This window comes from Odocoileus virginianus, chromosome 23, assembly GCF_023699985.2.
Source record: "Odocoileus virginianus isolate 20LAN1187 ecotype Illinois chromosome 23, Ovbor_1.2, whole genome shotgun sequence".
In the NCBI taxonomy this organism is placed as follows: Eukaryota; Metazoa; Chordata; class Mammalia; order Artiodactyla; family Cervidae; genus Odocoileus; species Odocoileus virginianus.
Genome location: NC_069696.1, coordinates 33,417,538 through 33,444,489, shown reverse-complemented (window position 1 = coordinate 33,444,489; position 26,952 = coordinate 33,417,538). Strand labels below are relative to the sequence as shown.

The window sequence follows — 26,952 nt, the reverse complement described above, 5'->3', positions numbered from 1 at the left end:
GTCCAATTGTTTAAAGAATACAAGAGGAAGGTAGTGTATTTTAAAATGTTTTATAAGAAACTTTTGTAGATATTAGTGCAAAGCCTGAATTGATATTGCTAAATCATTGTATCTTTTTGTAATAACAATGATTTCTTCTTTCTACATCACAAAATAGAAACAGGAACTGAGGGAATTTCCTGACTGTCCAGCGGTTAAGACTCTCCACTTTCACTGCTATGGTACAGGTTCAATCCCTGGTTAGGGAACTAAGCTCCTGCAAGTCATGCAGAAAGAATGAAAAACTGAGAGCCACTGAAGAGAAGTGTCAGACTGGAGGAGAAAACAGTCAATCCTAAAGGAAATCAACCCTGAATATTCACTGGAAGAATTAATGCTGAAACTGTAGTTCCAATAGTTTGCCCACCTGATTTACTGGAAAAGACCGTGATGTTGGGAAAGATTGAGGGCAGGAGGAAAAGAGGGTGACAGAGGATGAGATAGTTGGATGGCATCATTGACTCAATGGACATGAGTTTGAACAAATTCCGGGAAATAATGAAAGACAGGGAAGCCTGGAGTGCTGCTGTCTGTGGGGTCAGGTCCCAAAGAGTTGGACATAACTTAGTGATTGAACACCACCACCACCCTTATGGCAGAAAGTAAAGAAGAACTAAAGAGCCTCTTGGTGAAAGTGAAAGAGGAGAGCGAAGACATTGGTTTAAAGTTCAACATTCAGAAAACTAAGATCATGGCATCTGGTCCCATCACTTCATGGCAAATAGATGGGGAAACAGTGGAAACAGTGGCTGAGTTTATTTTTGGGGGTTCCACAATCACTGCAGATAGTGATTGCAGTCATGAAATTAAAAGACACTTACTCCTTGGAAGGAAAGTTACGACCAATCTAGACAGCATATTAAAAAGCAGAGACATTACTTGGTCAATAAAGGTCAGTCTAGTCAAGGTTATGGTTTTTCCAGTAGTCATATATGGATGTGAGAGTTGGACTATAAGAATGCTGAGTGCTGAAGAATTGATGCTCTTGAACTGTGGAGTTGGAGAAGACGCTTGAGAGTCCCTTGGACAGCAATGAGATCCAACCAGTCCATCCTAAAGAAGATCAGTCCTGGGTGTTCATTGGAAGGACTGATGTTGAAGCTGAAACTCCAATATTTTGGCCACCTGATGCGAAAAGCTGACTCATTTGAAAAGACCCTGATGTTGGGAAAGACTGAAGGCAGGAGGAGAAGGGGACAACAGAGGATGAGATGGTTAGATGGCATCACCGACTCAATGGACAAGAGTTTGGGTAAACTTCGGGAGTCGGTGATGGACAGGGAGGCCTGGCATTCTGTGGTTCATGGGGTCACAAAGAGTTGTACACGATTGAGTGACTGAACTGAACTGAGTAGAATCAAATAACATATGTAAAAATCTTTATATATTTTAGCTGTTAAACAAACACGTATTGCTATTATGGATATCAAGGTAAAAGCTCTCTTTCTTGATTATCTATTTATCCTTGTGTGCTGAGCACAGCAGAACATTATTAAAGATGATTAACATTTCTTTATAGAATGGGAAAAAAATTAAAACGGAAACTTCCCAGTACACAGCTCAGGTTGGAAGATGGAAGGGTATATAAAGATATATGTTGTATAGATATAAGGATCTATATTGTATAGATCAAGATGCTGGCAATCTGAAATACCACTTCTTATTCACTTCTTTCTAACCAGTTTAATAGCAGCATGGTAAAGGCAAATGTGACTCTTAATAAATAGTTCATGAATAAATGAAGTTATATATACAAGCTTTTTAACTTCTAATGTTGGTTAAAAGGTAAGTAAAACAACATCTTAAAGAAAAGAAAACAAAAAACCTCCATCTCCACTGTCCTCAATAATAAGAGCTTCATGAACTAGTACATTATAGAACTGCAACCAAAAGTTATAGCAAGAATCTAGAAATAGGCTTTTTAATAAAAATGTTTATAATTAATTTGCCTATTCCTATGAGACCAAACCCTTTGGTTTCTCATATAACATTGTCCATCCTACATTTACTATGTAGTCTAGTCCATATTTGGAGAAGGAAATGGCAACCCACTCCAGTATTCTTGCCTGGAGAATCCTGTGGACAGAGGAGTCTGGTGGGCTACCGTCTATGGGGTCGCACAGAGTCAGACACGACTGAACTGACTTAGCTGCAGCAGCAGCAGCTAGTTCATATTTTAGTTTCTATTTGACTGAAATGAAAAAGCCCACTCATCATTGTATTCTTAAGTGATCTTCTGGAGTTCTATTGCTAAGTATTATCAGCATAATGTTTTTGACCTTTTTTCTAGCAGTACATTGTGTTATGGCATTTACTATTGCTTCAAGCCATTGTTTGAACTTATATAATTACTTAAGATAATAAGCTCTTATACTCCCATTCTAAAACAAAACTTAAAGCTTTTTAAAGAAATGGTGGTTCTGGTCCTTCACAGGAGCTTTCATCTGGTAGACACCATGTAGTTCCATGCAACTAATAAAACATAAACATGAATCTCTGTTAACCTCTTACTCTTCTTGGCTTTTAATCTGAAACTTTCACTCTGACCTATTCACAAAATTCTTCCCTGTTTTTCATTGCTGCATCTTGCCCACAGAAATGGTTTGCCCAGCAGTTAATAGCTCAGGCTCCAGAGCCAGACTGTCATTTTCTAGCTTTGTGATCTGGTGGCTAATAACATTATTGTGAGTAATGAATATATACATACTCACACACGTAATAATATCCTTAGACTAGTGCCTGAAACCTAGTAAATGCTATGTAAGTATTAGCTTCTATTGTTGTTGTCATCATCATTATTTCAATTCGGGGGCCTTTGGTAGCCACCAGTTCCTCTAGATCTGACTTCTGTCTTTCCTTGTACATCAGTGGCTCACTGTTTACATCACAAGTTATCTAGCAATTCTTCATCTCAAGAAGCTATACCCAACTACAGGCCTTTAATGATAGCATACCCATCAGGTGTGTCAACTCTTCACTTCTGTGGCCTATGACTCAAAGTTGACACTTTGATTTTGTTGATTTGACTATGATTTGAATCAATTCTTATCACCATCTGAATTTTAAGAACTTTAATGTTGTACAATAATGGAAAAATCAACTGAATATTTAAGAAAAAGCTAAAACCTTTTAATGGAAGAATAAAGCTAATTGTCACTATAATGATTCAAGAAGTGATTGAATTATTTAGATGAACATTTAAGTTACACAAAAACAGAATGGGCAGTTTTAGATACTGATTCCAACTAAAGTATTTGTACTTACTGTACTCTGATTTAGAAGTTTTGCTTTGCCTTAAACAAAAATGTTATCACAAAGAACAAAGAAGAGAACTAAATTAATTGCTGGGCCAAACCAGTTAAGTGCAAATGCATACATTTTAAGTTGGAACATATTTATGTCTTATCCCTGAAACAGGAATTATAGTACTTAATCTAAGCATTGTTATGTCTATAGTATCTTCTTAATAACCCCACTGTAGAAATGGAAATGGTCAATAGATTTGCCTTACCAAAGTCTATGATTATTAACATGTCAGCAAGTTCTTTGAAGATTATTCTCACATAAGTGAATCCAGGAGAATAAGAAAGAGGATCAAGAAGATTGTTAAAATATAAAGTGAAAAAAATAAATTTGATTTTAAGGTATACTGTATGAAATAAGCTTTCAGAGTATAAAATAGAAAAATAGTAACCTTTTAGATCATACCTATACAAATCTTTAAATTCCCTTTGACATAAAATATGAGGTACAGCTGAAAGTATTTTAATATGACCTGGTCAGATAAAAGCCTTTTCTAATATGAGACCCAAAGCAAAAGTTAGAAGGGCAGGTGTTGAATTCCTACTGAGTTGCTTCTTGTGCAGGTTACAATATAGACTGCCCCAAGATAGCAGAAGCAAGGCCAACTGATTAGGATGAAAAGGGGCAAGAGGCTGGGTAATGTCAGAAAAGTGTCATTTCCCTACATTGATGTATAAATAATACACAAAATAAATATAAATGATGCAAGGGATTTATACCAAGAATTAAAAACCCGTGGAGAGATTCATCAGTTGTCAAGGAAAATGTTACTCATAGTCTTAACAGATTTCAGAGCTGTAAGACCCACACTAGGGATCAGCTGGTCTGACTCCCAAATTATTAACAGGAGAAACGTAAAGGAACACAAGTTATTAAAGAACTTGTCTTGAAATCATGTTTAATTCAAGTAACTATATAAAAGATCAGAAATTAAAGAGAGTTCATTTTGGCCAAATATTGCCTTTTATTAAACAGTTTGAGATGCAAACACTCAAGAATACTGTAGAAAACCTGGATCAAATGAGTCCTTTTACAATTAAAAAATTATAACAATGCTTTGACCACAGAAACTTTGAAGTAAAGGTAATTGCTCCTTACTCCTCTCTGAAGATCTAAATTAAAAGAATCCTCTAAAGTGCAGATTATTTTCCTGGAGGTGATTTAGAAAATACAGGCCATAATTCTGGTTCTTAAGAGGAAAAAAAAATAATCTTTTATTACATTTGGATGGGATTTTATTTTTTAGGAATCACTGCTTGGCTGTGAGTAGTTGTTGCTTGCTGAATATTATTCACACTTCCTCCCTCATAGCAAGCTCATGTGTAACAGTCTTAACTTGTGGGATGAGTTAGAACACTTCATTCTAATCCAAAGGCCATAGGTCATTTTCAACCACAAATTCTTCCTCCCTAGGGAAGTGTCAAGGGATGTGGTCTTTCCCATCTCATTTTTCTACAATCTCCTTTAGTCTAAAATAAAGTTTATGTCACTAATGACCAGGTCTGCAATACTATAATGCCTTATCTGGTAATTAATATCAAGAGAGAAAAAAAAAAACCTTTCCCAGCACCTTAGGAATTTCAATTGTCTAGTTTTAATGAGGCATAATGAAAGAATAAATATCTTGAAGGGCTGACAGGAAAAAATTTTCTCATCAAGATTATTTTGATAGCCTAGAACAGGAGTTGACAAATGTTTTTCTGTAAAGGGCCAGACAGTAAATATTTTAGGTTATGTGGGCCCCATGATCTCTCTGAACTACTCAACTCCGTGGTTGCAGCATGAACACATAAGTGAATGGATGTGGTTGTGTGTTTCAATAAAACTTTATAAAAACAGGCAGAAAATCAAATTTGACCCATGGGCTCTAGTCTGCTGTCCCTTAATTCAGAATTTGTAATGATTCAAGAGAGTTTAAAATAAAAAAAAAAAACAATTTTAATATAGTATGGCTGTTATAAATCACTACACTTAGGGATACCTAGCTGATTTCCAGATAAATTGAGTGTATGTTAAAATCTTTTCAGGTTTTCTTGTTTACTTCTCCCTCTCTATTATATAAATTATAATGAAAATTTCTAAATTCATTAAAAATTTAGACAACTTCTACCAGTTAATATGAAAAAATTTATAAGTGAGATTGCAAAACTTCGGCTTTTCAATTTCATACTGTAATTGTGAACTCAATATAATAATTTTCTCAGTTTAACAAGATAGAATTTATAGAGGATTCTTTAGTACTATCTTTTAAGATACAAAAAAGCTCTTACAAGATAGTCACTGAGACAGAATCATTATTAATTTGAATTATTTTTCTGGTTGATCATATTAAAAGCTTTCTTTGAATAGTCTGATTACACACAAACTTTTGATTATTATTATGAATTGGACTAACAGTATAAGTATTATGTATTCAACTTAGTAAATAATTCAGGGTGTAATTTCAGTGTAAATTTTGATTCACATAGTTAGTACATAGGTAGTATAGGTATAGGTAATCCCTTCATCCATCTAAGATGTTTAGATGTTTTAAACATCTAAGATGTTTAGATCAGATGAAGGTGAGTAATTTATAAAGTTTAGTGACATCTCTTTTGATAACAAAAAACCCTGGTAAATGACATTCAAAAGTAAAACATTTTCTCAATTTTAATTTAATCCTAGTATAATTCTAATTCTAATTCTGAGTATAACTGTAATACTCAAAAGGGCTGGATCATTGATTAAAAACTTGTTGAGTCCAGATACCCAGAAAAAGGAATATTATCCTCTATAGTGATTTGTAATTCTACTGCACTTAATATTGTAGGGTAAATTATAAGCTATTTGAAAAGATTATCATTTCAGATATTTCATTCTGTGTCTCTTTTAAAACACTGAACTTTTAACTTTATTGAGACTTAAAGGATAAGTCAAAGATCTCTCTTGGTAAATATCACATTGCACATGAAAATATGTAGTTATTTTTAACTATCTTTTGATATTGATTTCTAAACATAATCCCACAGTGATAAAAGAATAGACTATGTATGACTTCAATACCTTTAGACCACGAAATTTTTGTACCTTGTTTTAAAGTCCCTGGATATGTTCCACTGTCTCCTGGTTTATACTCTACAGAACTTGAGTAGAATTTGTATCCTGCTGTTGTGTGAAAATTGTATAAATCTTAATTATGTTGAATTGGTTCATAGTGCTTTTCAGGTCTACTATATCCTCCTACTTTTCTGTCTATTCACTTTATTAAGTTTTGAGACTTTGAAACTCCAACTAAAAATCTTAATTTATCTACTTAAAAATAATTGTAAAAAACAAAAAAAGAATAGAAAATGCCACAGTACACTGTTCATAGCAAGGGTAGGTACTGTCTTGTAAAATTTTTTTCCTAATTTTTATTTTTGTTTATAGATTCACTGAGAACTGGGTCACAATGTAAACTGCATTTCATACTCTGCATCACAGAAAAAAAGGCCACTCCTATACACAATGATTCAAACTGTGGCTTTTGCTTAACAACGTATGTTGAAGATTATTATACCACAGTTTTAAAAAAAGTTAAAGACTGGTTAGGACAAAAGACATATAAAGACAGAAACTAACACGGGGTTAGACTTCTTCTTTCAAAGATTTTGGAAAACTTCAAGGGGGGACAATTACTTCACAGACTGGAATGTAAGCCCAGTTGGAATCAAGGTCTACAGGGCTTTTGAGGTGTCTAATGCTGAAAATCTCAAGTTGACTCTAGTTAAAAAAGCTGGAGAGGAGAAAGGAAAATTTTTGTTCTGGAAAAGTGTTCTTCTCTGATGCAAAAAGAAATTCATCTTACAAAGGAAGAAGGAGAGATGAGCTGCTCTAATTTAGTCTTTTGGAAACAGACAAAAAGATTATGAATTTGCTACAAAAACCTTTTGTTTCTTCTCAGTATTACTTTATAAGCTAAAAGATGTCTTTTTTGTGTGCATGTGAAAAGTTTCCAAGCCTCCAAAATTCATAAAAATTAACTTGAAACACTGAAATCCATTTCAAAAAGAATCAAAGTATAGAGAATCTTAAATTTTAAAAAGTTATATATATTAGAAATCTCATAGTGGGTATTTTAATTTTAGATATTCTATCCACTTTCCTTTTTTACAGCTTTTCTATTCGGAAAGGTGGAAACATTCAAATGTTAAAAGTATTAAACAATGTGTGTTATTTAAAAAATTCTCAAGGCTCGAAGTGAAAGTAATAAACTTCCTATTAATATATTAATTAAATTAGTTTTTATCATCTATGAATCTAGTAACAAGAGTTGAATAAACTATTAGAATCATGTTATAAATGTCAGAGGAAATAGAATACTAAACATTAATCCAAAAAACACATTTTTAATTAATAAAAAATAATGTAACTAGGTCTTTCTTATTTTTTAATAATGCACATATATACTAATTCCATACTCTGTTCTATTTCATTACATGTATTAACTGGCAGTTGTTTTGTATTAAATTTATTGTTCTTACCATATAAGGGAAGAAGGATAGAGAAGTGGAACTTTGGTGCAAATAGAATCTAATATTGTCATGACTGTTGTGATTTAATGAACACTTCTAAAGGTGTAACTAGTTTATCTAACATAAAGAGATACTAATCTTTTAGGCTAAAGGCAAAGGAGAAAAGGAAAGATATACCCATCTGAATGCAGAGTCCCAAAAAATAGCAAGGAGAAATTAAAGAGCCTTCCTCAGTGATCAGTACAAAGAAAAGGAGGAAAACAATAGAATGGGAAAGACTAGAGATCTCTTCAAGAAAATCAGAGATACTGAGGGAACTTCTCATGCAAAGATGGGCACAATAAAGGACATAAATGGTATGGGTCTAACAGAAGCTGAAGATATTAAGAAGAGGTGGCAAGAACATGAGGAAACTATACAAAGAAGATCTTTATGACCCAGATAATCACCATGGTGTGATCACTCACCTAGAGCCAGACATCCTGGAATGTAAAGTCAAGTGAGTCTTAGGAAGTATCACTATGAACACAGCTAGTGGAGGTGATGGCAATCCAACTGAGCTATTTCAAAACCTCAAAGATGATGCTGTGAAAATGCTGCATTCAATATGCCAGCAAATTTGGAAAACTCAGCAATGGCTACAGAAAAGGTCAAGTTTTCATTCCAGTCCCAAAGAAAGGCAATGCAAAACAATGTTCAACTACCACACAACTGCATTCATCTCACATGCAAGCAAAGTAATACTCAAAATTCCCCAAGCTAGGCTTCAACAGTATGTGAACCAAGAGCTTTCATATGTTCAAGTTGGATTTAGAAAAAGCAGAGGAACTAGGGATCAAATTGCTAACATCCACTGGATCCAGGCCAGAATACTGGAGTGGGTAGCCTTTCCCTTCTCCAGGGGATCTACCCAACCCAGGAATCAAACCTAGGTCTCCCGCATTGCAGGCAGATTCTTTAGCAGCTAAGTCACTCTTCTGAAGGTTATGTATCTATTAGAAATTTTGGGGGGCTTATACTACTTTTAAAAACATCTTGAGACAAGTTGCACAGAGATTTAATCCCACATGAAATGCTTCTGTGAGTCATTAAATAATCTAGAAAGCTTACTTAGCATTTTTTTTTTTTTTTTTTTTGCTGTGCTGACAAACTCTTTGTTGAAACCTAATGGTAACTATTGAGGAGTAAGAATTTTCTTTATATCATACCAAAATTGATTTTAAATTAAGAGTATGGAACTAAAGTGGTATCATGAGTTCTTATGAAACTCCTAGGAGTGTCAATACTCTTCTATTTAACTGCCAACTGAAGAGTAATCTTTTATTTCTATGTTTTATGCTTTATTTATAATTTTATTGTTATATAATACCATATATTGTATAATATATAGTCTTTTAATACTTTATGTTACACTAAACACACAAATAAGACATAAAATAGTGTGTGAGAATTCACCATATAATTTATTATATAATATACTGTAATTTAACATGCTTATTACAGAGATTACCATTAAACAACTCATCCTAAGTGTTTCTCATCCTGGATACTAAAAAAATTAAAGATTTGTTGAAAAGTCTACAAATTAAGCTATTATTAAATACATTATTTTCAGCCACTGCTCAGACTTACAAATTAATAAAACTACACTGTACCAAAATGACATTTATTTTGTAAAGCTTCAATATGCATTATAAATTCTGACAAGCATATTCTGAATTTTGTTCTCAAAATGGAACTATGGCAGAAGAGCCCTAATTTGATGACTGTAATAAAATCTATTAGAACCACAGTGGTGTTAACCTAGTCCAAAGGCCTAAAGAGTGCATTCAAATTTCGACAACCATTACACAAGAAATAACAAATTTATGGCAAAAACTTTAAAAATCTATACCTGTCTACTTTCTTTTTAAGTGTAAAGTCAAATTGAAAATAGGTCATTTCTGGGAATCCAGCAGGAAATTATTCAGTGCTTTTTTTGTTAACAAATGGAATTTATGTTTACAGATGTAACTATTAGAATATATACTTATACCAGAAAAAAATATTAGATGAAGATTCCTAAAAGATGAAAAAGGATGTTTTAAATACTTTATAATTTCATGTCATTGTATAGAAGCCAATGCTTCAGTTTATGGAAGAACAAATTAAAGCCCTCCAGGGGATACGTACCCTTTTCTGTTCCTTTACATACTCTATCAGTTCATCTCTTGTTCTCTTCACTGCCTCTTCCACAGCCTTTTCACTTCGTTTCTGCTCTTCTATTATTGCTGCCTTAACTGTTTCCTGTTTGTGGGAGGATGAGAAAGAGTCAGGGAAGTATGTGCTATGATATGTTTGTGTCCATTTAACATAAACCAAAAACGTTCAATGGGTTGAACTTATTCTGTTCAAAGCATATCTTGAAACAGGAATAAGAACTTACAGAATCTCTTGGGTTCTATGAAGAGATTCCACAGAATTCACTTTTCCAAACTGAGTGAAAGGGAAAAAAAAAAGGAGTAAGCCATTTATTGCAGGGAGAGCCTAAAAGACTCCAATGGCTTCCTTACCAACCTTTCATTTGATGTTTACATGATTGATTGCCTTCCTTTACTTTGCACTATTCACATAAGACTTCCAACTTGTATTTATTCTTCCAAGAACACCCTAATGTTCTAGGCTGTTTTATTCACATTTAGCTTTCCCATCACACAATAATCAAGCGTGGTCTGGGTGGTAAGATTTACAGCTAGTTTAGTCCTCCTGCCAGGTTAAGATGTTGAGAACTGGACACCATGAATGAGAGGTAAAAATTTCACTCTGTGTCCTAATATCTGAAATGAGAAATCTAGGGAGAAAAGTGGTATTACACATTTCACTGAAAAAGTAATCAAGGACCCTAAGAGATTTCAAATGTTCAGGTAAAGAGAAAGAAGGCTAAAATTCTGAAGAAGAAATATAACACTTCTCAAAAACTAAGAAATATTTTGTGCTAAGACAGCATTTCATAGATTGGAAGCAAACTCTAACTTCCTTTTGTCTACACAGGTAGTATCTTTCTTTGAACAGGCAATCAATTAGAAAATGCTGTGATATTTCTCAATAGTATTTCCCTCATTTTGCTATTCTTGAAGACCCTTCACTTTGTTGTACATACATGTTTTGGTTTAGTTTTTCCCAATTTTATACACACACACACACACACACACATCCTTAAACTGGGTCTGATTCTTTTGCGACCCCCTGGACTGTAGCCCACCAGGCTCCTCTGTCCATGGGATTTCCCAGGCAAGAATACTGGAGTGGGTTGCCATTTCCTTCTCCAGAGGATGTTCCTGACCCAGGGATTGAACTCATGTCTCCTGAATTGGCAGGCAGATACTCTACCATTGAGCCACCCAAGAAGCCCTATCTGTTAATCCCAAATTCTAAATTGAGGCCTCCTCCTGTTCCCTGCAGTAACTATAAGTTTAGTTTCTATATCTGTGAGTCTACTTCTGTTTTGCTAATAAGTTTATCTGTATCATGAACAGATTCCACATATAAGCGATATCATGTGGTATCTGTCCTTCTCTGACTGACTTCACTCACTGTGACAATCTCTAGGTCCATCCATGTTGCTACAAATGGCATTAATTTGTTCTTTTTATGGCTGAATAGCATCCCATTGTGTGTGTGTGTGTACACAGCCCATTTATTTATTCATGTCGACAGATATTTAGGTTGCTTCCAAGTTCTGGCTATTGTAAATAGTGCTGCTATGAACACTGGGGTGCATGCATCTTCTCAAATTAGAGTTTTCTCTGTATATAAGCCAAGGAGTATGATTTCTGGGTCATATGATAACTCTTTAAGTTTTTTCAGGAACCTGCATACTGTTATCCATAGCAGATGTACCAATTTACATTTCCCCAACAGTATAAGATGGTTCCCCTTCCCTCTTACACTGTTGGTGGGAATGCAAATTAGTACAGCCACTACGGAAAAGTGTGGAGATTCCTTAAAAAGCTGGAAATAGATCTGCCATATGACCCAGCAATACCACTTCTAGGCATACACACCAAGGAAACCAGATCCGAAAGAGACACATGCACCCCAATGTTCATCGCAGCACTGTTTATAATAGCCAAGACATGGAAGCAACCTAGATGCCCATCAGCAGATGAATGGATGAGGAAGCTGTGGTACATATACACCATGGAATATTACTCAGCCATTAAAAAGAATTCATTTGAATCAGTTCCAATGAGATGGGTGAAACTGTAGCCCATTATACAGAGCAAAGTAAGCCAGAAAGATAAAGACCATTACAGTATACTAACACATATATATGGAATTTAGAAAGATGGTTACGATAACCCTATATGCAAAAAAAGAAAAAGAGACTCAGATGTATAGAACAGACTTGTGGACTCTGTGGGAGAAGGCGAGGGTGGGATGTTTCAAGAGAACAGCATCAAAACATGTATATCTAGGGTGAAACAGATCACCAGCCCAGGTTGGATGCATGAGATAAGTGCTCAGGCCTGGTGCACTGGGAAGACCCAGAGGGATGGGGTGGAGAGGGAGGTGGGAGGGGGGGACCGGCATGGGGAATACATGTAAATCCACGGCTAATTCATTTCAATGTATGACAAAAACCACTGCAATGTTGTAAAGTAATTAGCCTCCAACTAATAAAAATAAATGGGGAAAAAAAAAATGTTATCACTGTAAAAAAAAAAAAAAAAAAGATGGTTCCCTTTCTTCATACACTCTTCAGCATTTATTATATGTAGACTTTTAAATCATGGCCATTCTAACCAGTATGAGGTGATACCTCATTATGAAAAACTATAGTAATTTTTGAAAAAAAAAAAAAGACAAAGATTATTTCAAATAAAAGCACTTACTATTACAATTCGTGTTGGTGTCACACATACTAATATGAAATTTGAAACTTTTCAGATTTTATAAAGGCAAAAAGTAATACATCTGTTACTAAGCCCCCTGAAATAAAACACAATAATAGTTTTGTGATGAAGGGTGTGAATATTCACAGTACATGGGTAAATTAAAAGTGTAAATAGTTTCACATTATTTCAGAACAGGATTTGCAAATAGCCATGTTTCAAAAAACCTTGGTTTTCAAGGGTTTTATAATTTTAAAACTACTGTAAACCTAGACGAGTTGAATATAGAAGATAAATCCATATCATATTGAATATCAAAAAGAATTTCTGTCTAGTAAGGGTCAAATTTGACTAGAAATGTTTGAAGACAAAAACATCAACTTAAATAAAAGGAATATATCCAGGAAAAAAATGAACAGAGTTAGCTACTATGTTCTTCAGTTAACCTTTTTTTTTTTTTTTCAGGGTGGATGGGCCTGAGAGTTTATACTGTCTGTTCCTTTTTTTTTTGAGGATCCTTCTTTTTAAATTTTGAGTTGAAGAAGAACATTTACAATGAAAGTCTCCCTTGATTCTCTCCTCCCCAGCTGGCAGTTAGGTGACAGCTAAGGTTGTGAAATCTATATATACATAGCTATATTTAAAACAGATAACCAACAAATGGTTAGGATCCCTTAGGAAGCATCACGATAAACAAAACTAGTGTAGGTGATGCAATTCCAGTTGAGCTATTTCAAATCCTCAAAGATGATGCTGTTAATGTGCTGCACTCAATATGCCAGCAAGTTTGGAAAACTCAGCAGTGGCTACAGGACTGGAAAAAGGTCAGTTTTCATTCCAATCCCAAAGAAAGGCAAAGTCAAACAATGTTCAACTACTGCACAGTTGCACTTATCTCACATGCAAGCAAAGTAATGCTCAAAATTCTTGAAGCCAGGCTTTATTAGTAGAGAATTACCAGATGTACAAGCTGGATTTAGAAAAGCCAGATGAACCAGAGATCAAATTACCAACATCTGCTGAATCATTGAAAAAGCAGAGAGTTCCAGAAATACATCTACTTCTGCTTCAATGACTATGCTAAAGCCTTTCACTGTGTAGATCACAACCAACTTTAGAAAATTCTTCAAGAGATGGGAATACTAGACCACCTTACCTGCCTTCTGAGAAAACTATATGCAGGTCAAGGAGAAGCAGTTAGAACTGGACATGGAACAATGCAGGGGTTCCAAATGGGGAAAGGAGTACATCAAGGCTGTATATTGTCACCCTGCTTATTTAACTTCTATGCAGAGCATGTCATGCAAAATACCGGGCTGGATGAAGCATAAGCTGGAATCAAGATTGCCAGGAGAAATATTAGCAACCTGAGATATGCAGATGACATCACCCTCATGGAAGAAAGTGAAGAGGATCTAAGAGCCTCTTGATGAAAGTGAAAGAGAACGAAAAAGCTGGCTCAAACTCAACATTCAGGTCCCATCACTTCATGGCAAATAGATGGGGAAACAATGGAAACAGTGACAGACTTTATTTTGGGGGGGGGGCTCCAAAATCACTGAAGATGGTGAATGCAGTCATGAAATTAAAAAGACGCTTACTTCATGGAAGAAATATGACCAATCTAGACAGCATATTTACAAAGGAGAGACATTCCTTTGCTGACAAAGGCCTATCTAGTCAAAGCTATGGTTTTCCAGTAGTCATGTATGAATGTGAGTTGGACCATAAAGAAGGCTGTGCACTGACGAATTGATGTTTTTGAACTATGGTGTTGGAGAAGGCTCTTGAGAGTCCCTTGGAAAGCAAGGAGATCAAGACAGTCAATCCTAAAGGAAATCAATCCTGAATATTCATTGGAAGGACTGATGCTGAAGCTGAAGCTCCAGTATTTTGGTCACCTGATGCAAAGAAGTGACTCATTAGAAAAGACCTTGATGCTGGAAAGATTGAAGGCAGGAGAAGAAAGGGATGAGAGAGGATAAGATGGTTGGATGGCATCACCGATCAATGGACATGAGTTTGATCAAGCTCCAGGAGATTGTGAAGGACAGGGAAGCCTGGCGTGCTGCAGTCCATAGGGTTGCAAAGAACTGGAAACAACTAAGCAATGTAACAGCCACCACCAACAAATACCTACTATATAGCACATGCAACCGAGATCCATATTATATAATACCCTAAATGGGAAAAGAACTTGAAAAAGAATAGGTAAATGTATGTGTGTAACTGAATCACTGTGCTATACACCTGAAACTAACACCAAATTGTTAATCATCTATACTCTAATATAAAATATAAATGAAAAAATGAATAAAAAACTTTATTACTTCATTTATTTCAATAAATAAATATCTTCGAATATGACCTAAAAAGTTTAAACCTTTCGTTTTCTAACCAAATTCTGAACTAGAAACAATCAGTGAATTTTCCCTGCATGTTCATGTGTCTGTGAATATCTGCCTGAGTGTTTTGCTGAATTCCATGAATGAACTATATTGTCCCCATGAGTTATGAGACTTGGTCTAAAATAAAATATACCTCACAAGGGATGATAATTTGCCACTAATGAATACATTCAAACAAGGCAATTCTGAAAGAATATTTTCCAGAATATTTTAGTAATGGTCACACCCTGGAACACGATATATTCTCTAAGGCGTGATTTATTTTCCAGCCTTGGCACTACTGACAATTCCTTGCTGGGGGTGGAGATGGGAGTATTGTTACAAGTAGTATACTTGGCATTTGCTTACTAGATCATCTTCAGTTGAAAAGCACTGCTCTAAAAGTAACAGTTTGGAGGGAAAAATATCCATTTGCATATGTATTTTGGTGAGCTTGTTAAAATATATTTTAACACTTCTCATCATAAATATTTTTTGTTAAAAATAAAATCTGTGTATGCTAGAGGAGAACATAGGCAAAACACTCTCCGACATAAATCACAGCAGGATCCTCTATGACCCACCTCCCAGAATATCAGAAATAAAAGCAAAAATAAACAAATGGGACCTAATGAAACTTAAAAGCTTTTGCACAACAAAGGAAACTATAAGCAAGGTGAAAAGACAGCCCTCAGAATGGGAGAAAATAATAGCAAACGAAGCAACAGACAAAGGATTAATCTCAAAAATATACAAGCAACTCCTGAAGCTCAATTCCAGAAAAACAAATGACCCAATCAAAAAAAGTTTATTTTTGAGGGCTCCAAAATCACTTCGGATGGTGACTGCAGCCATGAAATTAAAAGATGCTTACTCCTTGGAAGGAAAGTTATGACCAACCTAGACAGCATATTAAAAAGCAGAGACATTACTTTGTCAACAAAAGTCCATCTAGACAAGGCTATGGCTTTTCTAGTGGTCATGTATGGATGTGAGAGTTGGACTATAAGGAAAGTTGAGCGCCAAAGAATTGATGCTTTTGAACTGTGGTTTTGGAGAAGACTCTTGAGTGTCCCTTGGACTGCATGGAGATCCAACCAGTCCATCCTAAAGGAGATCAGTCCTGGGTGTTCATTGGAAGGACTGATGTTGAAGCTGAAACTCCAATACTTTGGCCACCTGATGCAAAGAGCTGACTCATTTGAAAAGACCCTGATGCTGGGAAAGATTGAGGCCAGGAGGAGAAGGGGATGACAGAAGGTGAGATAGTTGGATGGCATCACCGAACAAATAGACATGAATTTGGGTAAACTCCGGGAATTGGGGATGGACAGGGAGGCCTGGTGTGCTGCGGTTCATGGGGTCGCAAAGAGTCAGACACGACCGAATGACTGAACTGAACCTATGAAGGTCCTTTAAGGCTAAAAACTTTATCATTTTTATAAGATTTAAATGTTGCTCTTCATTGCTTAAAAGTATAGTTATTCTTTAATATTCATTAAATCCACCATACATTTCGGTAAAAACAGGATCATGAACTAGTAAATGTTCTGTGGTTGTTCTTTTTTTTTTTTTCCCTGTGGTTGTTCTTTATCAATGCTATTGAGTTAAGGATTGTAAACACAGTTAAATTATTTATTGAAGACAAATCGTAGTAATCAATTCAATTCTGGTTTGTGGGCCAGTATCAAATATTTTCTAGAGCAACAATGTCCTTTACTTTTGTTTCCACACATGATATACATTGCTGTTGTCGTTCCATCACCCAGTCATGTCTGACTCCTCGCAACTCTGTGGACTGCAGTACGCCAGGCCTCTCTGTCCCTCACCACCTCCTGAAGTTTGCCCAGGTCCATTGCATTGGTGATGCCATCCTGCCATCTCATCTGAATCCCTCTTCTCCTTCTGCCCTCATTCTTTCCTAGCATCAGGGACTTTTCCAAAGAGTCAGCTGTTCACATCAGATGACCAGAATACTGGAGTTTCAGCTTCAGCATCAGTCCCTCAAATGAGTATTTGGGGTTGATATCCCTTAAGATTGACTGGTTTGATCTTGCTGTTTGAGGGACTCTCAGGAGTGTTCTCCAGCGCTATAGTTCGAAGGCATCAATTCTTCGGCACTCTGCCTTCTTTATGGTTTAGCTCTTAAAACTGTGTGTGACCACTGGGAAAACCATAGTCTTGACTACACAGACTTTTGCCAGCAGAGTAGTGTCTCTACTCTTCATAATTATTTAATTATGTATTACTTTAAAAGTTGCATGTGGTTGTGGAATTGCACCTCAGAAAATGAATGTCTGAATCATAAGTAAAGCCAACCTACTTTATACACTTCCTTTGCATCAACAGTAAGGAAGTGGGACTTCAATTCCTACATAAATTTATGAGCTCACATTCCAGTTCCATCAGTGCTTTTCACATACTGACCTAACTGCAAGTAAAATTTCCATATTTCAAAATTCTTCTGCCAGGTAACTGAGGAGCTTTCATCTAATTTTCAACTGGAAATAATCAATCTGCACTGTGATGATATGCAAAATGAGAAGAATTTAATTCTGCAAATGCTTCTCAAGTAATGAATATGCTCAATTAAAAGTATATACTCTTTGACTGATACTAATATTTTCCAGTACTTATTCATGTGAAAGATATTCTTAAAGATGAAATATGTAGAGTTTCATTAGATAAGGGCATTAATAAACAAGTATTTGTAACCATTTTTAATGATAGGAATACTTAATGGAACCACAATTAAGCAAAATGTTATTCTCCCCAAAGAAAATTCTATTCTTCCCACTAGTAGTGAAGGACAGGGAAGCCTGGTGTGTTGCAGTCCAAGGGGTTGCAAAGAGTCAGACACAACTTAGCGAAGAACACAAGTAGATGTACATTATGAAAAATTAATACTATATTTTGAATTTCATCAACAAAAATTTGTGAATATTTGCTGTTTCTTGTGTAAACATAAGTTCCTACATAATATTTTCAATTAAGCCTCTTGGCCCGTTAAGTTTCTAAAATATTTACTAACTGGCTCTTTACAGAAAAAGCTTGCCAATCCCTAATTTAGCTCATAATTCTGTAAGCTGGCAACCTGAGCTGGGCTCAGCTGGACAGTTCTTTTGGTCTTGGCTAGGTTCTCCCATGGATCTGCCATCAACTGGTGGGTCCCCATGTGGCCTCTGCTACCATGATGGCCTACAGTAGGCGGGCTTGTTTCTCCTTCCTGTGGGCTACTATCTCCTGCAGACTGGTTTAGGATTTTTCACAGAGCAGCTGGACAGAATTATAAAAGAAAGAGTGGAATGTCTCTTAAGATACGGGCTCAGAAATGATACAGTGTTACTGCAGCCCCATTATATTGGCTTAAGCAAATATGTATTAAACATTAATTCCAAAATTCTTATCTAATTGTCCATATGTCTTTTCAATACATTCAAAGGTATCAAGCAGTCTGTTTACCTTCTTAGAGATATTATCTCCTGGACATATCTCCAACCAGGATTGGTCGTTCTCTAGGTAAGCTATTCTGGGATTTCCATTATTTTTCTAGGGGTTTGGCTACATCTCTCTGGAGCTTATCTTCAGCTTTCTAGATACCACTGGATTCTTTTTTCTTTCTTTACTTCTTTGTTTTGATAGAGTACATCTTTCAGGAGATTCTTCAGAAAAAGGTACATGAGAAGCATAAGTTTTGGTATCTGCTTTGTTCTGAAGATATGGTATCGCTTTCATTCTACCCTCACACTTAAATTATAGTTTGGCTGAGTGTAGCTTTCTAGGGAAAATTTGTACAGTTTTCAAGGTTATTGAGGAGTCTGCTTACATTCTGATTCACTATCATTTGCATAAATGTTTCCCTCTTATGAGAACTTCTATGTATTTTCTTCACCTTTGCTTCTCAAAAATTTAATGACAAAGTTAGTAACAGACCTACCTAGAAACTTGTATCTTACAATTTAGAAACTTGTGTCTGTCAATTTTCCAAGATTTACTTTAATACTATTATTATTATTATATTTACTGCATTTTACTTTCTGCTTTTTATTTCCCCTCAAGGTCCTGTGATTCAGCAAAAGAATCTCCTGAACTGATTGCCTAATTTTCTCGTCTTTTCACTTCTATTTTCTATTTATTCATATTTTTATAAAATGTTCTCTGGAAGACTCCTAACACTTTATCTTCTGACTCTTGCTGTTGTTGTTTAAACTTTCTATTGTATTTTAAATTTCTAATCCTTTCATTTGACTTTTAAAAAGGCACCCACTTCCTGTTTCATAGTTGAAAATCTCTTACTTTTAAGGAAATTAATGATAGTGTTTTTTTTTAACTTTTCATGTCTCCATAGAACCTTTTTAATCTCTGCTTTTCATAAGAAGTATTCTATTTATACTTGACTATTTGCTCATGTTTAAAAAGTAGAGCACTAAAATGCTGAGTAACATATCTGTGCTTGCAGTTGTGGTTTATGGACTGTGATCTTAAGAGCAGAGTAATCTGGCTGAGTTGTTTCCTTGGGGAGATTTCTGATACCAATACAGTTAAGTCTTTTATCCTGGGCTGCCTAGATGCCTCAGTTAAAGAATCTTCTAATTTCCTGTTTGGTTGTCAGCATTCTGAGAGCTGTGATGGGAAAAATGGGTAAGTTGCCTTGCTGTCCTCCCAATCCCATTTCATTATAGCATTTATACCTTCAAGTATGCTTGGTGATCCCTGGTCCAGACACTTTCCACTTTTTTTTCCCCCCTCAGAGAACTAATCCCAGGTTTCTGATAGAATTTGCAGAGGATGAATGGGGATCTGTTTATTACACAAACTTCCAAACTTCCCTTCAAACTGAAGTTTCATCTTCATTTTCACTTCTAGAGATACCTGGTTCCACCAACTAGGAAGCCTTTGGGAGTTCCCCTAGAGTACACTGCATGTTGTATATTGGTCTTCTCAGTCATCTCCACTTCTAATTTAGTGCTCCATTTCAGAGTTTTCATTCCAGTGAGGTTTTAGAAGGGAGTTAATAAAACTGCTCTTTTATCTAGATAAGTGTTAGAAAAAACTGTATGAAACTTTTTATTTGAAATAATTTTAGATGTACAGAAAACTCACAAAGACAGTACAAGGGTTCTCATATGCCCTTAATACAGTTTCTTCTAATATTAACATCTTACATAACTATGGTACATTTATCAAGGTAACAAATTAATATCATATGTTAATATTAAATAGATTACACTCAGATTATTCTGTTGAGCATATACATCAGCTTTTCTAATAATGCCTTTTTTCTGTTCCAGGATTAAACTAGGGTATGACATCGCACTCAGACATCATGTCTCAGTAGTCTCCTTCAATTTGTGGCAGTTTCTCAGTCTTTCCTTATTATTTTGACACTGTTGAAAAGTACTTTTCATTTTGAAGAAATCTGGATTGGTGTTTTTTCCTCTTACAATTAGACGGGGGTTATGAATTTTTGAGAATGCCACAGAAGTGAATAATGCTTTTCACTGAAATCAGGGATTATAATTATTCCAGTTCATATTCTCATCCTCTGACACCCTCTTCTTCTTTTGCCTTCAAGCTTTCCCAGCATCAGGGTCTTTTCCAATGAGTCAGCTCTTCACATCAGGTGACCAAAGTATTGGTGCTTCAGCTTCAGCATCAGTCCTTTCAATGAATATTCAGGGTTGATTTCCTTTATGTGTGATTGGTTTGATCTCCTCACTGTCCAAGGGACTCTCAGGAGTCTTCTCCAGCACCACAATTCAGAAGCATCAGTTCTTTGGTGCTCAGCTTTCTTTATGGTCCAACTCTTACATCCGTACATGACTACTGGAAAAACCCTAGCTTTGACTATATGAAACTCTGTTGGCAAAATGAGTACATGGTACACAGCAGAAACGCCTAATTCATCTTCAACAAATGAGTGAATTTGTTTCCTCAATTCAAAGAAGCCTACTTAAGGGTAGGGACCATAACTTACATCTCTTATGGACCCCACAAGAGGTGTACATCTTGTGGATATACCTAGGTTAAAGCTTCCCTGGCTTTTTCAGTTCATGATTTGTTGCTGTCTCAGTGATTTTGTTCATGGTGCCCTCTAAGCCAGAAGAAATACCTAATTGTCCCATTTTATTAATGGAACATAGCTTAGTAGTCATTTGAAAAGATACAAAAAATGGAAAGAAAAATACTTTTAATTCATTCTTAACCACAGTTATTTATGGAAATTTTGTACATGTCAGGCATTGTACAACTTCTTAAATCTTGACTTAAGACTGGACTTCATTTCCTAGTCCACAATGATATTTGCAATGGTACTTGTTTTTTATCATAGCAACATCTAAAACCCAACTTCACTAAGATATGATAATAATAGAAAGGAATGTAAGACTGTCATCAGTATTGACAAGCTAGTTAATAGATCTCAAGTGTCTTCTCTGTGTTGTCCTCTAATACTTAAAATACCAGGCAGCATCCTTGTGAAGTCACTGCAGCGCAGGGCATCCTGATTCAGTTTAGAAACTACAGCCTGATGTAATCACAGCAATTAGCCACCCATTCACTGTTTATTATGCACGGTACTATTCTAGGTGTCAAAACTACAAAGGTGATGGTAATAATGGTAAATAAATAGCATCAACAATTTATACTGGGCTATAAACTTATCAACAGTACTAAAGATTCCGTGACCTAATAGAGGTCTGTGTGAAGTGTGGAGTTAAGCAAAATATACTGTGAGTGAGTGAGTGAGTGAAGTCGCTCAGTCGTGCATGACTCTTTGCAATCCCGTGGACTATAGCCTATCAGGCTCCTCTGTCCATGGGATTCTCCAGGAGAGGATACTGTAAACAGTATTAAAAACTAAAAAAATCAATGATATTTGGTATTTAAAGTAAGAAAACTAATGTGCATTTTTCACTTAATCTTCAGAATCATTTTGAAAGGTAGGTATACCCTGAGATTTAAAGCAGTAAAACTACTTAACTATGTTTAAAAAGTGGCAATGTAAAAATTTCAAACATATTTTAAAGGGATTTAACAGTAATTATTTCCGGAAGAATTTCCAATGATTATGTTAACACAATGGTAGATTTGGGGCATGTCAGTCAGCAACTGGGTACAAATCTGCAGGGTTGGTAATTCCTATTGACACAAGAACAGAGAGATTCTAGAGCAAAAAAAGGACAGTAGAAATGATATTCTCAAAACATATACATTCTTTGGTCTCCTACTTAATCCTTTCTTCAGAGTCCTGGTTAAAAATTATCTACCTGTTGCTAGATAACCTGTGATCTAATGATTTCTTATCATACTGAGCAATTTAAAATTGTTCACATATTTCTTCTAATCTGTCCCTCTTCAAATAAATAAACAACAATATCCCTTCACTGCAGCCCTTGAAATATGTGAACAATGTTCTCATATCTTTATTCTCCTCTTCTCTGAGCTACGTACTCCAATTCCTTCAAAACTATATGGCAAAATTTCCAGCTCTGTCACTGACTTGACCACAATACCACATAATATCTACATGATATTTTATGGTGTCTAAAGCTGTTTTGTAATCTATCAATGTTTTTATTCGACAATCAATCTATCTATATTTTTATTCTTTGTGAGAAACATGTTTCTAAAGGTGTCACAGCAACTCTACAAAGTGGGTATTATTAATCCCATTTTACAGTGGGATTGGAGGAAATGGGCCCTCATCTATTTTTAAAAATTGGTCAAGGCAACACGAGTCACAAAGCTAGGACTCAAATCTAACCCCATTTGCTACTTAGGACATTTATTTGGCAATTAGTTAGTTATTTCAATTACAGGTAACAGAAAATTCAGCACACACTGTCTAAAAATAATTCACAGTCTCACACAGAAAAACATAAAAGAAATACAGGTTCCAGCAATGTGATGGGGATCTCCCTAGCTCTGCCTTTGGTGTTGGCTCTATTTGCACAAAAAGTTCTACATATATGGTCCCAAGATGGCCACCTACAGTTCCAAAGACTTTCTCATTTTCTTCTGTGAATGAGAGTGTTTACGTACTTGAGGATCCAAGTCCCAAATGTAGTCTTATAGGCTTGACTCAGAGTATTTGTGAATTCTTGGAACTTTCTAACATGGGGATGGAATATAATCATTAGCCTGAGTAAATAAGGACTTATGCCTAGATTAGAAAGTAGGTTAAATCTCACCTAAACCACATGGCTAAGAAATAAAAAGTATCACTTCGGGAGGAGAGGAACAGATGCTGAGGTAGCACTAATAAATGTCTTTAGTCCCATTCTGATTTGGAAATGTCTCTCTAAAAACATGGTATATGGAACTGAATGTGATGTTTCTGTCTGACCAGTGAGTGTGTGCTTTACTGTGACTAAAAAATCCCTATAATACTCATGTAGTAATTTAGGTGAACCATTTCACAATCTCTTGTAGTTTGTTCAAGACTCAGTTCCTACTTTTAAAGTGCTGATAATATAGTGAAGAAGACACAGAAGCAGATCCTTTTAACATAATATGGTTAGGCACTACAGAGTTAAATACTGCCAATGAAGAGGAAAGAACCTTGATTTAATCTGAGAAATGGACAAAGAAATTTACTGAATTAAAAAAAAAAACTAAGTTATTAACAAGAGAGGGTTTTGAAAGTTAGGAAAGCAATGGCATTCTAGGCTGAAGGCACAGTATTACTAAAGGCCCAGTACCATAAAATCTGTCTGCAATGCAGAAGACCCAGTTTTGATATCCTGGAGATGGGAATGGCTACCCATTCCAGTATTCCTGCCTGGAGAATTTCCTGGAGATAAGAGTCTGATGGGCTACAGTCCATGGGGTCGCAAAGAGTCAGACTTGACTGAGCGCAGAACACACATCATAAACAGGCTAGTAAGTGTACCAGTAAGATGGTACAAGAAGCATGAAGTGTGAAGCAGAATTGCAGAATACGAGCTGGAAATGTGGAGACCAAGTCACTAAAAGATTTATATTTTATGCTCTGAAAGATTTGTCGATCATTCTACATATATTCTACAGGCTATGGGAGGCACTGACATTAGTCCAATTTGAAAAAGGACAAAACTGGAAACAAAGAAATGTATATAAGAGGTCAAGGTAAGCAATAAGAACCCTAATTAAGACAATGGTAGCAGGTAGGAAGGAAGCGTATGTGTTTAAGGATTATTTAACAGGTAAATTGGGAAAACTTTAATGATTTAAAGGTAGTGAAATGGGGACAAGAGAGGAAAAAGTTTAGGAGGAGTTTCTTCTCTGGACTGGCTAACTTGGTAGATGGCTATTTCACTATTTGAATAAAGTAGGAAATGTAACAGGAGGAAAAAGTCTTGAGAGATGAGAGGTTAAGTTGATGTACTATTGTTCACTTGTCTCTAGATACAATACTGTTGACAATTAAAAATCTAATTAAGATTTTACCTATACCTAACTAGGTTACTATCAAAATTCAGTACATAAAAATTTTAAAACTAATGAATCAAAACAAGTCAATACTGAAAAATTATTTCAGTGTTGTGAAACTATCTGGCCTACTAAGTTAAAATAGAAATGTTATTTCCTTTTTAAAAAGAAGGGTCAGGTGGCAATGCTAAATTCTTTAAAGAAAATTTAACCACTGATTGTAATGTTTGTGGCTTCTGGGGAAAACATAACCCCAAATTACTGTGGCTGTGGTTATAAACTATTATGAAGAGCTTCCAACGTCAGACATAGTTTAAGTGTCTGTATGCACTGGAGTCTTTTTACAGGACTTTGCTAGAACAGCAAAATTAATGACTCTCTTCTTTTTGCCCACTTTGGTGTCAATAACAAATGTCCTTCAACAAAGATTTTTAAGAAACAGAATTAATTTAATATGAACATCAAATAAGCCAGAGTCATAAGCTTTCTCCTTAATATACCAGAAAAAAAAAGTGCAAGTCTACAATCAACACTGTGACTTGGTCTTACTTTATGAACAAGGCCAAATCAAATCAAGTCATCTCTTAAGTACATTTGGATAAAGATGTGCCACAATCCTTAGGTAGCGTGTTTTTGGTCATAGTTTAACATTTCTCTCCTCAGTTAAAGTCGGTATTAATATATAGACAATCTATAAGTAAATTGGGAAGCAAAAGCTGTTTTTCCCTTTGAATTTCTCAGGAGTAAATGACGTTGCTTAAGTTAACCCTGATTGCTTTCTGCTTCGCCACACGCTATCCTCTCTACATCTGAGTAAGACTTAGTGGCCAAGATGTGAAGTGCTGCTAATTACAAATTTTATTTTCTGAATTCTTTCCATTAAAGAAAGATATATTTGAGTGCTGTGGAGTGACCTAAATCTTGGAATTAATGAAAACATTCCAGGCCTCACAAAGCCAGGCCCTTCAGTTAGTACTCAAGCAGTTTATAGTTCCCAGGACAGTAGTTCTTCAGGCTTGATGTTTCTCAACCAGCTGCCAAAGAACTAGCAGACAGAATGAGCGGTGGCCTCTGGAACCAGACAGGAGCTGGGCAGAGGGTGGCAGGAGCTGCTATTGTGCTGCCGGCTCTGAGCTTCCCAGAAAATGTAGATGAAGGGGTGGTTGCTCAACCCTGGGTAATGGTGTGATGCAGAAAGCATCAATAACTTTAATACCTTCCCAATTTCATCTGAAATACAGTAATCAGGAATGTGAGACCGTTCCTACTATTATACAGTTAATTTAAAGTGGATGTAGTTCTTTCTAGTTAGAAAATGGCCAAGTTCCATAAAAGAATGTCATGTACAGTCTTGTCCAGATTTTATTTATTTGCTTATAAATATCATTTATATACTTGTTAATCTCAAATGTTGGTCTCCAGCCCTGACAACTCACCTGAACTCCAGGCTCATATTTATTTAACTGCCTACTCAATATTCCCTCTATGGTTAAGAACAGGTACCTCAAATTTAGTGTGCACAAATTAGATATTATCTCCATAAAATTAAATCCTTTCTTACCATAGTACTGATAAATGAAGTTACCATCTGAAGTTGCTTTCTATCCAATAATTTATTCTTGGTAGTCATTTGTTTTTAAAAATTAGCTTCATTAAAATATTATTTACATATAGTAAAATTATCAGTGTGAAATATATAATTTGATATGGTTCTACCAAATCAAATGTAAGCACCACTACAATACTGATTGAAACATTTTCATCACCTTCAAATGTCCCCCTGCTGTAAATCTCCCTGTCAACTACTGATTTCTTTCCTCTCAGGCTAATTTTGCCTTTTCTAGGATTTTAAATACAGGCATATCTCAGAGATATTTTGGGTTTGGGTCCAGATCATGGCAATAAAATGAATACTGGAATAAAACAAGGCACAAAATTTTTTGGTTTCTCAGAGCATATAAAAGTTATTAGGTTTACACTTCACTACAGTCTATAAAGTGTGCAACAGCATTAAGTCTAAAGTAATATATGCCTTAGTTTAAAGCATTTTATTGTTAAAAAATGTTAAACGTTATCTGAGCTTTCAGAGAGTCTTAATCTTTTTGTTGGTGGAGGGTCTCGCCTCAAGGTTGATGACTTCTGACTATGAGGATGGCAGCTGCTGAAGTTTGGGTTGGCTGCAGTAGTTTCTTAAAATAAGACAGAACAATGAAGTTTGCTGCACTGATTGACTTCCTTTCACAGTCACTGTTTGATAACATTTTACCTGGAGTAGAAGTTCTAACAAATCTGGAGTCAATCATCACAAACCCTTGCCACTGCTTCAGCCAGAAGTGCAGTTACTTCCTCCACTGAAGTCTTGAATACTTCAATTATCCAGGAAGGTTGGAATCAACTTCTTCCAAACTCCTACATGTCGATATTTTGACTCCTTCCATGAATCTG

General features: G+C 35.6%; 1 protein-coding gene across 5 annotated transcripts in view; it reads right to left on the bottom strand.

The window, feature by feature from the left end:
* The window catches only part of CCDC91 (coiled-coil domain containing 91), a 372,169-nt gene that overhangs the window by 63,605 nt on the left and 281,612 nt on the right, over positions 1 to 26,952 (bottom strand). For all 5 annotated transcript variants that reach the window (XM_070453855.1, XM_070453856.1, XM_070453859.1 and 2 more), the window contains one exon: positions 10,008 to 10,121. In XM_070453855.1, coding sequence (XP_070309956.1) covers positions 10,008 to 10,121 — 114 coding nt within the window. The remainder of the gene's footprint in view (positions 1 to 10,007; positions 10,122 to 26,952) is intronic.